The sequence below is a fragment of the Alexandromys fortis genome, unplaced genomic scaffold, assembly GCF_014885135.2.
Source record: "Alexandromys fortis isolate MF-2015 unplaced genomic scaffold, M_Fortis_MF-2015_v1.1 scaffold_1, whole genome shotgun sequence".
NCBI classification, from domain to species: Eukaryota; Metazoa; Chordata; class Mammalia; order Rodentia; family Cricetidae; genus Alexandromys; species Alexandromys fortis.
The window spans coordinates 34,317,846-34,327,212 of record NW_026067927.1 but is presented as its reverse complement, the minus strand read 5'-3'; the positions used below and the strand labels follow the sequence as shown (position 1 = coordinate 34,327,212).

Below are 9,367 nucleotides of genomic sequence, written 5' to 3'. Positions count from 1 at the left end.
CCCATTCGGTGAAGCCCGCGTTAAATGCCACCTCCTTTTTACTTCCTCCCTCGACTCCCTGAACTGACAGGGTCCCTTTCACCTGCCATTCCACACCTGCATGGGCACAATTCTGTCATCGAGCTGACTGAGGTCCCGTGGTGCATCAGAATCCCCGCCTGTAACTATATTCAAAGGTCCATGTCCTCTTCTCTTTAGCTCCTACTGTAGGTGGCACTGCCTTCTGACTGCCCCTTGGCGTGGTAGTGCCTCTGACCTTTGCACTTGAAGGTTCAGCTATGTGGATCTAACCCTCGCCTTTTTTGGTCTGCTTTGGTGCTTCTTCGGGATCTCTCTACTCCAAGAAGGTTCTTCGCAGAGGGCTTTGCTGTCTGCTGACTCTGCCTCAAGCCCTGTCTCTCACACCAGCATCTTACTATCTTCCCAGAACCCCTTGCAGCTGAAATAACCCTGTTTGGTTTAAGTGTGGATACATTTATTTTGTTTCCTACCTCTCATATCTACATGGGCATGAGCGCATACACGCGGCATCTCCCTGAGGTCAGGTCCTTGTGTTGCCCGCTCCCCGCCCCCCAGTCTCCACCCTCGAACCTGCACTACCAGACAGGCATTGACTCCTTGCTTGGTTCTACAGAAGAGGGAACTGGCATTTCAAAAGGAGAGCTAAGCGGTTCAAGATCCCACAGTCACTAACAAACCCAGCTAGGATTCGAATCTATCTCAACTCCCAAGCCAACCACATCATTTCATTTCCACTCCTCTCTCGCCGCATTGCCCCCTCCCATACTCCCCAAAGACTAGCGTCTCAAGCACCAGGGTCCCCGACTACACGTCAGAGGCCCTCCCCGGGAGGCTTGCCTGCTCTGAGGAGATGTCACCCTCCCCGCCCCCTGTCAGTCAGGCGGAAGGGGCGGCGCGGCCACCAGGGGGGGTGCTGAGCTCAGAGCTGCCGCAGCGCTAGAGCTGAAGCCGGAGCTGAGCCGGAGCGCGCGAGTAGCATCCTTTGGTAGCAGCGCACCCGAGACCGGACCACTGCTGCGCTCCTGCTCAGGGCCAGTGACCCAAGCTCCTGACCACGGCCGGACCCCACTGGCTCCAATCCCAACCCTGCCCCGCGTAGCCCAACCTCGGCATCTGCTCGCCCCTGCCGCCACCACAGCTCCATCCCCAGTCCGGTCCCGAAACCCAGGTGAGGCTCAGGGAAGGGGATCGAACTGGGGTCCAAAGGGACCGAGCGTGAGGTGAGGAGGGAAATGGAAACTGCACTGGGGAGAAACGTGGGCACGAAGGTGGAAAGCGCTGGGCAGGCGCGGGCAGGTGCACTGCAGGATGCGTGTGTCTGTCCTCTCGGTTGCTACAGTCTGGGTGGATGTGCGGACGTGCGTCCGTGCCCGTGTGTCAGAGTGTCCATGCGTCTTGTGCGTGCACGTGAGAATGTCCATGGTGTGTGTTTGTATGCTGACCGTGTGACTGTCGTGTGCGTGTGTCGGGTCCGGGTGTTCGCGCCGAGCCCAGCTTCCGGTTCTGCGGGCCTGCAGGTTGCAGATCTCCGGATAACCGAGGTGGTGGCCCCTCCCGCGTCCCGGGGTTTCAAGGACGCTAGGACTCACCGCAGCAATGGCCCTGAGGCCTAGAGCTGGGGAGTGGAGTGGGTAGGAGGGGACTCTGGGCCCAGAAGCGCGCCAATTCTCAGGGATGGAGGGAGGGGGCACCAGGTCCCCCGGGAGGAGTGAAGGTGTGGAGCCAGGACCTGGCACTTATGTATTCGCCCTCCCCAGGCCGCCAGGATGGACGTGTTCATGAAGGGCCTGTCCATGGCCAAGGAGGGCGTTGTGGCTGCAGCCGAGAAAACCAAGCAGGGGGTCACCGAGGCAGCAGAGAAGACCAAGGAGGGCGTCCTCTACGTCGGTGGGCAAGGGGTTGCCGGGCTGGGTGTCTTCTGGGGGTACCAGGAAGGGTCCTCAGAGAGATTGAGGGGTCTGAGCATGAGAATATGAGTCAGCAGATGGGCGAGGTCAGTAGGGGTCACTGGGGACACAGCCAGCTCATGGAATTGATCAGAGGGAGGTGGAACAGGGTGGGAGCTAGTGAAGATGGTGTTCAAATGAAAGACCTGGGACAATTCAGTGAGCTCATCAAAGTTTCCTTTTTCTTATCCTGACATCACTATTAATAGCGACCTGATGGGGAACCTTTACTTGAGGCCAAGTGCCGTGAAAGGCCACAGCATCTGATGCTCCTGGCCTTTTTTCTACAGATCGGGGACACTGGGGCCCTCTGCTAACCACGCTGCCCAAGGTCACACAGCTGGGAAAGCCTGAAGCTGGGGTGTGAATCCAGCCAGGAAGCCCCACCTTCCCTGGGTATTGGCGGGCTCTCTCCAGCTACCTGCCCCCCCCAACACACACACACACACACACACACACACACACACTGCCTGTGGGTTTACCACAGCTCTCCCTCCAGTTCACACTCCTCTCAGAGGTCAGCTGGCGTCAGGACAAAGGTCAGGAGGTTAATGTCTCTCACCCAGAGTGTGAAAGGACTTTGTAGGGTTCTTTCCATAAGGAGAGATAAGGCTAGAAATGGAAGCTAGCGGACTCGTTTTGGAGCTCATATGGTGGGCCAGGGCTTGCTCTAGTAGAAAAAGATATAAAAGAACTGGACAGTTTGCCCAAGGTCATAGCAAATTTGGATTGTGCTCATTAAAAATATACTCTGTGCCAAGCCTGGTGTGGATGCTGAGCTGTGGCGAGGCAAGGGGACAAAACTGCAAATTCCTCGTGGCGAGGCACAGCATTTCCAGGATGGATCTAGCATAAAGCATCAAGTGTGGGAATCATTTGGGGGAAGAAAGCCAAAGGGGAGCTACCTGTGAGGGTGGTGTGTGTGGAACAGGCCTGAACACCAAAGGGCCTGGCAAGGCAGAAAGGCGGGATATGAGGACCTAGAATGGTCTGAAGAGCAGAGGGCAGGAGTCATGGCGAAGGACGAGCTCAGGTCGGTAGGCAAGAGCCAGTTCACGAGAAGACCTTGTGTGTCTGGCTGGAGCATCCTTGAAATTGCCATTAAAGGCTGTACGTGAGAGATTGACGTGATCTGACCAGTTCACAGTTATCCCTCCAAGCTACAGGCGAGTAAATTGCAGGGAGGCCAGGAGGCATTGCCACCTGAGGCAAGAGCAGCGGTAGGTAAGCCCAGCCTTGAGCTCACATCTGCCTAGCCAGGTTCTGCCCCCTTTTATTCATCCCTCGTCTCTTTTGCTTCTTAAACCCCCAGCACCCCACTATTGTCTCTCTGCTAATAGGCTCTGCCTCTCCAAGTCACAGAGGCTTTTCCTTGTCAGACACTTACTTTCTAGTCTTCCCTTACCCAGAAACCTCTGCGTTAAGACCATGGCTCCTGTAGCCTAGCATGCAGTACCCCTCGTGGCCCTACCTCAGCCTGCATTTCCAGCCTTGTTTTTCACCATACCCAATGTTTCTGGTCCTCGGGTGGTGTTTTGCCTGCCTGGTTCCTCCTCCCTTGTCTCCTTTTAGAATATCAGTGTGCTCCCCGTATCTCAAGTCCCAGGCAGTGTCCCCACCTCTTGAAGTCCCTGGAGTCTAAATATTCTTTCCCTACTACTCCAGGTCAGACAATGGGCCATGGGCCCGTCAGACAGTCAGACAGGCCTTGCACATCAAATGCACAGTTTGTCGAAGAGGGAATGAATAATGCATGGCATGACTCCTGTCCCTTCCACCTCCAACTTCTGGCTGACCTTAGTTCAGGGCACACTTCATCCCAGCCGGGCCTCACCCTTGACTCTGGCTAACCTAGTCTCACCCTCTCTGTACTGGCCTTAGCCTAGGTTTACTAGCTTTTGTCTGGCTGCTAAGTCTTCACGTGGCAGGTTGCCCAGGTCCAGGAGGATACACACCCCGTGGTCAGAACTTCTTGCCTCTTCCAGTACCACGTCAGCATCTGACGAAGACCCAGTCAGTGTCATGAGTTCCTTCTACAGTCTGAACATCATCGTCAGACTCACCTACCCCTAACATTCTCTGCTTTAGTCAAAAGGAAGAACTGGCCCTTGTCTGGAGGACCTGCTCATGAGAGACATACACGGGGCACCAAGGGCATCTTCCCAACGCCTGTCTCTGCTCCTCCCAGCACCACCTCCCATCTTGGGCTACACATTCACGCAGTACCTGGGAGCAGGAGTTTCAAGTCGGCTTTGAATGCTCACTCACTCAGCTCCTAACCAATTGCAGGGTCCTTACTGAGCTTCTGGTTTCCAACTATATAGAGAGAGCTATCCAAGCCCCTCCTGCTGCCCAGGCTGCAGACTGGGAGAAGTTAAGAGCCACTCAGGCAGCTTCCACTGGGGGGTGTGGGTGTTGGGGCAGGGGAGCAGAAGGCCTGAGGAAATATGTGTAGGCACTGAATGTAATTAGCGTGGGGTAAGAACTGTGGGATGTGGGGGTTCAGGGAGGCAGTTCAGGGGACCCATTGCTATCTGGGTTCTCTGCTCATTGCATGACCCCCACAATGGGTTGGAATCTCTGTTTGCTATGCTCAGACTTCTTAAATATGCTCCTCTTTCTCCCTATAGGAAGCAAGACCAAAGAGGGAGTGGTCCAAGGTGTGGCCTCAGGTACCAGACCAGTCCTTGTACTTTATGGTGGGGAGGGATATGGGGGCTCCTGAGGTTTCTTTGTGGGGTTGCGCCTGGGGAAGGAAGACTCTGGGACACTATGTGGGGGGGGATGGCACTGAACCCTTCCCCCAATACCTCCCTGCTCCAGTGGCTGAGAAAACCAAGGAGCAGGCATCACATCTGGGAGGCGCTGTGTTCTCTGGGGCTGGGAACATTGCAGCAGCCACAGGCCTGGTGAAGAAGGAGGAGTTCCCCACAGACCTGAAGGCAAGTGATCCCCCAGCACATGTCGGGCATGCTGGGCACACATGCCTGCCATCATCCACCTCTACTCCACCCGCCTGGGGCACAGGCTTGCTTGCCTCCTTTCCTACAAGACTGGGCTACACTGGGCTCAGAATGAAGCCGTGGGAAGGTGTGCATAGATGACATGCTCCCTGTGAAGGGACCCAGAAGGGGCTGTGAGTGCATAGCCCACTTACCGGCATGATTCCAGATATTCCTGGGCACGTCTGAACAAGCCATGGCCTGTTTGGTCATTTCCTTTTGATGAATGGCTGTCCGTGCCAGCGGAGACCTGCTCTTAGGGGCTTCAGAGTGGGTGGGGCCCTGTATTCACGCTACTGAGAGAGATCACAGCGCAAAACCGGCCAGTGCGCATGGGCGTCAGATGGGGTATGCATGCGCAGTGGAGACGAGAACGCTGTGATGGGGCAAAGCACTGAGACAGGACTACCTGAGCTAGGAGAGTTTCCCTGGGGAGGTGCCATAGGACAACCCGGAGATGTGCCGGGACTGTATTTCGAGCTGTTTTGAGCAGGAAACACAAAGGTCCTGAGGCAGAAGTCAGGAGACAAAACCACACAGGTGACTGTAACGCTGCAGGTCTAGAGACTCCACCTTGAGACACCACGATAGAAAGCCTGGCCGGCCAACGGTGAATGCTCCACGACCAGGTCAGCCGTGAACATGTGGCCTGGCAGGCCTATGTAAGACTCTTTTAGGACTGGAGAGATGGCCTTGCAGAGGAACTGAGCTAGGTTCCCAGCAACCACATAGTGGCTCACAACCATCAGTAACTCCAGTTCCAAAGGATCCAATGTCCTCTTCTGGACTCTTTAGGACCCAGGCCCACACATGGCACACAGAAGACATATATGCAGACAAGCACTCATACATACATGTTTTTTGAGACAGGGTTTCTCTGTAGCTTTGGAGCCGGTCCTGAAACTAACTCTTGTAGACCAGGCTGGCCTTGAACTCACAGAGATCCGCCTGCCTCTGCCTCCCGAGTGCTGGGATTAAAGGCGTGCGCCACCACAGCTCAGCAAAAAAATAAATAAATCTTTTTTTTAAAAAGGTAGCTTTGACTCCCCCCCTACACAAACACACACCCCAAAAAGAAAGGCATTTTGGAAAGGTATCTCCCCAATGAAGCCGGCAATCAGTTCATCACACAAAACGCCAGCCTCCAGAATTCCTGCACTACGCTGCCTTTAGGGTCCCTTATCCTAGCCAGGCCTACATGAGGCGGTGCAACGTGCCTGGATCATGGAGGGACTCCCTTAGCTCCCTTCAGTCCAGGCCCTGCTTACTCCCCCAGGGCACCTGCTACCTGACTTCCATCACTGCAGACTTGTGGGGTGTTTTTTTTAATCTCATGAGTATGTCATCAGGAAGAGGACACACTCTTCTGTATTCTGCTTTTCCTAATCCACTGTGTGACCTCTAAGCCTGCTACGGTTTGTGCCGTCATTCTCCATTCCCAGGGTCCATGTTCCACTGTGGTTAGGTGCTGAGCCTTTCTACTGTCCTGGCTTACTCGCTTCCACACAAAGGGCTCAAGCTGGGATTTATTTGGGATGGGGGTGCTGCAGATTGAGCCAAGGCCTTTAGCACACTAGACACGCGTTCTAGCATGAAGCTATACCCTGAAGGCCTCAAGCTGGGACTTTGAACTGTGTCTTTCCTGGGTAACTTGAGACAAAGTAATATTTCTCATCTCTCTGGTCATCCCCACAAAGAGAGGTCTGAGCCAGCCGCCACCCTCATTTATAGGCGATGTAAAGCCCTCTATTCAAGGGGTGCAGGTAGACAGGACTCCAAGGAGCTAAAGCCACCCATGGGACTAAGGCAACTGGAAGTGCCAACTTCTCAGGGTCCTAGGCATGTGCCAGTCCACACTCGTTCTTCTACAGCCATGCATACACCCCAAGTTATCGCGTGTTTACATATATGTGCTCATTTGCAGGTGGCGGGCCATGTGTCTAGCAGACCTCTACCTCCGTGCTCATTGGTCTGTGCCCATCTGGGCAGCAGATGCAGGGGGGGAGGGGAGAGTCTTAGCTCACACATCCAAGCAACACCATGAGCTGTTGCTTCCAGCTTATCTTAAAATAGCTACAGTGAAGAAATCAGGCCAAGCTCAGCCCTGGGGGAGGGAGGGATGGGTGGAAGGCAGCGGAGGGAATGGCACAGAGCCCCTCTCCAGCCCCAGACCTGAGCCTGCAGCTCCAGTCTGCCTGAGAGGGGAGCTTCCGGAGTTCTCTCCTGGGTCCTATAGTCAGCCCAGCAGTTTGACTGCACCTAAACAGGAGACCCATCAGCTGCTATCTACTCAGTCTCAGGGATGGAGGTAGAGGCTGCGAAGTGCTGGGCTGAGCAGCAGAGTGCTCCACCCTCCCTCCGCACTCCTAGCTTCCCCTGATGATTGGGTGGGAATTCATCAGTCACACCTCCATCTTCTTCTCATTTTTAAGACCTCCAAATGGACACCTCGCCCAAACACCCCTTGCACTGCCAAGCTACCCTAGTCTACCTCACTCTTCCAAGCAACCCATGGCATGCTAGCATGGGATTGTAAGGGGTGTCCAGCTGCCCACACAGCCCTGCTCCCCTCTGTCCACAGCCAGAGGAGGTGGCCCAAGAAGCCGCTGAAGAGCCACTGATTGAACCCCTGATGGAACCTGAAGGGGAAAGTTATGAGGGAACACCTCAGGTGAGGGGGCCACAGGGCTGGGGGAGGGGGGGGCGCCCTAAAGATGACGTCACCCCTAGCTGGGTGGGAGGTCCCCAATGTAAGAAGTGGAATGGGGGTGGGGGGCTTCAATAACTCAGGTTCCAGGAGGTGGAAGTGGGGAGGAGAGGACAGATGGCAGATGGTGCCTAATGCTAGGGCCCAGGCACAACTGCCTTGGACAACCTCGGCGGGACCCAACTCCAGGTTTTTTCCTCCCCTGGGGGTGGGGCAAACATTGTTCCTCCTTGCTGGGGAGGGATCTGGCGGGCTGCACTTGACCACTCAGTCTCCATCACTTCCTTTATGCTCTTCCACCCCACTCCCCGCTGCAGGAGGAATATCAGGAATATGAGCCAGAGGCATAAGGGTCCAGGAGGGCCCCGGCACCAGCAGCACAATTCCTTCCTTGCCCCTGCCCCATCCCTCATCCCCAGAACCAGGGCTGTCCTTCTACCTTTTCCCCCAAAACACGAGATCTTCCTTCGGCTCCGAGGCACCGCCCTCGAGCCTGTGTTAGTGTCCGCCCTGCCCTTCCGTCTGTCTTACCTGCCCGCGTTCATCCCTGAGGCGTGAACTGGGGTCGCGCAGAGGCCTGGCTGGGAGCTCTGCCCCACCAGTGTTACCCCTCACCCTCCATCTGGTCCAGTGTCTGCGCGGATGTAGCATGTTCTATGTATTTTTAAACCAAGATGGGAAAGCTATGGCTCCTTCCCCATTCCAACAGAGGTTTTCCGAGGGGGCCCCCGCGGGCAGCCCCCTAAAATGTTTTTTTTTTTTTTTAACCCAAACCAGGAGCCAGTTCGTGCCATGCCCCCTCCCTCAGCCCGCTCAGTCCAAGCGCGGGCGTCGTGTGTTGTGATTGTGGCATGGAGAGCCCCCCACCCACCGTGTGAGCGTGTCCCGGGTGGGTCGGCCCAGCCGCCCCCCAGCGTGTCCATGAATAAAGCCAATCTGTCTGTAGCTGGCGCCGCTTGGGCAGGGCTGGACTTCCGGGCCCCGGACTGCCCCTCTGCTCTTTGGGGTCTGGCACACTCAACACAGGCACATCGCTGACTACCTGGGACCTCCGTTTATCCATCTCCTATTCCAAGCAGGCCCACGACTCGAAGGGTGATGGCCCCCACCGCTACCTGTGCTGGGACTAAAGTTAACTGGGAGGCGGGAAGTTAGCATCGGGCGCCACCTCCTGGCAGGAAAAGGGGTGCAGGACCAAGAGAAGAAAAAAAAAAAAAAAAAGCACTGGCATCGTGAATACGCATGCACGCACGTGCACGCGCGCCAGGCTCTGCGCGCGCGAGAGCCCGAGTGTCAGAACCCGAGCGCACGTGCAGACCTGCGCTCTCTGTTGCGGTTGCAGCTGAGTCGCAGAAAGACGTCGCTAGCCGTTAGCAGACCCCTCCCACTCCAGTCCTATACAGACACATCCACACACCTGCCCAACGCAAACAAACAAAACCGTTGGAGACTTTGGCCCAGGAGAGGGCACAGCTCCCGGCAGGCGGTACTCTCCCCTCCCAGAAGCACCACTGAAAGTTTTCGCTTTGAGCTGGAGTAGGAGAGGGTCTGCAGGAAACTGGGAAACCCGCCAGACACCTGGAGCAAACCAGGATCAGCACTAGGGGGCCCCCGCCGACTCAGAGTAAGAAGGGAACCTCAAAAAGACCCGCATTGCGTAGAGGCTCCGCCTCTGCAAGTAGGAAAACGCC

The 9,367-nt window shown here is 55.8% G+C and overlaps 1 protein-coding gene across 1 annotated transcript; it reads left to right on the top strand.

Annotated features, from left to right (window-relative positions):
• The first annotated feature begins 963 nt into the window (after positions 1-963).
• On the top strand, positions 964-8,557 carry Sncb (synuclein beta). The gene is made up of 6 exons (XM_050144208.1): positions 964-1,189; positions 1,779-1,908; positions 4,598-4,639; positions 4,791-4,909; positions 7,551-7,640; positions 7,994-8,557. The coding sequence occupies exons 2-6, from the start codon at positions 1,788-1,790 to the stop codon at positions 8,024-8,026; spliced, it is 405 nt and encodes a 134-aa protein (XP_050000165.1). The 5' UTR covers positions 964-1,189; positions 1,779-1,787; the 3' UTR covers positions 8,027-8,557.
• Positions 8,558-9,367: the final 810 nt, after the last annotated feature.

Excerpts from the sequence above, each read along its gene's own strand:
- Sncb (XM_050144208.1), top strand. The coding sequence starts at position 1,788 with ATGGACGTGTTCATGAAGGGCCTGTCCATGGCCAAGGAGGGCGTTGTG. Across the intron at positions 4,910-7,550 it reads AGTTCCCCACAGACCTGAAG|CCAGAGGAGGTGGCCCAAGA; the intron begins GCAAGTGATCCC and ends CTCTGTCCACAG. Across the intron at positions 7,641-7,993 it reads GTTATGAGGGAACACCTCAG|GAGGAATATCAGGAATATGA; the intron begins GTGAGGGGGCCA and ends TCCCCGCTGCAG.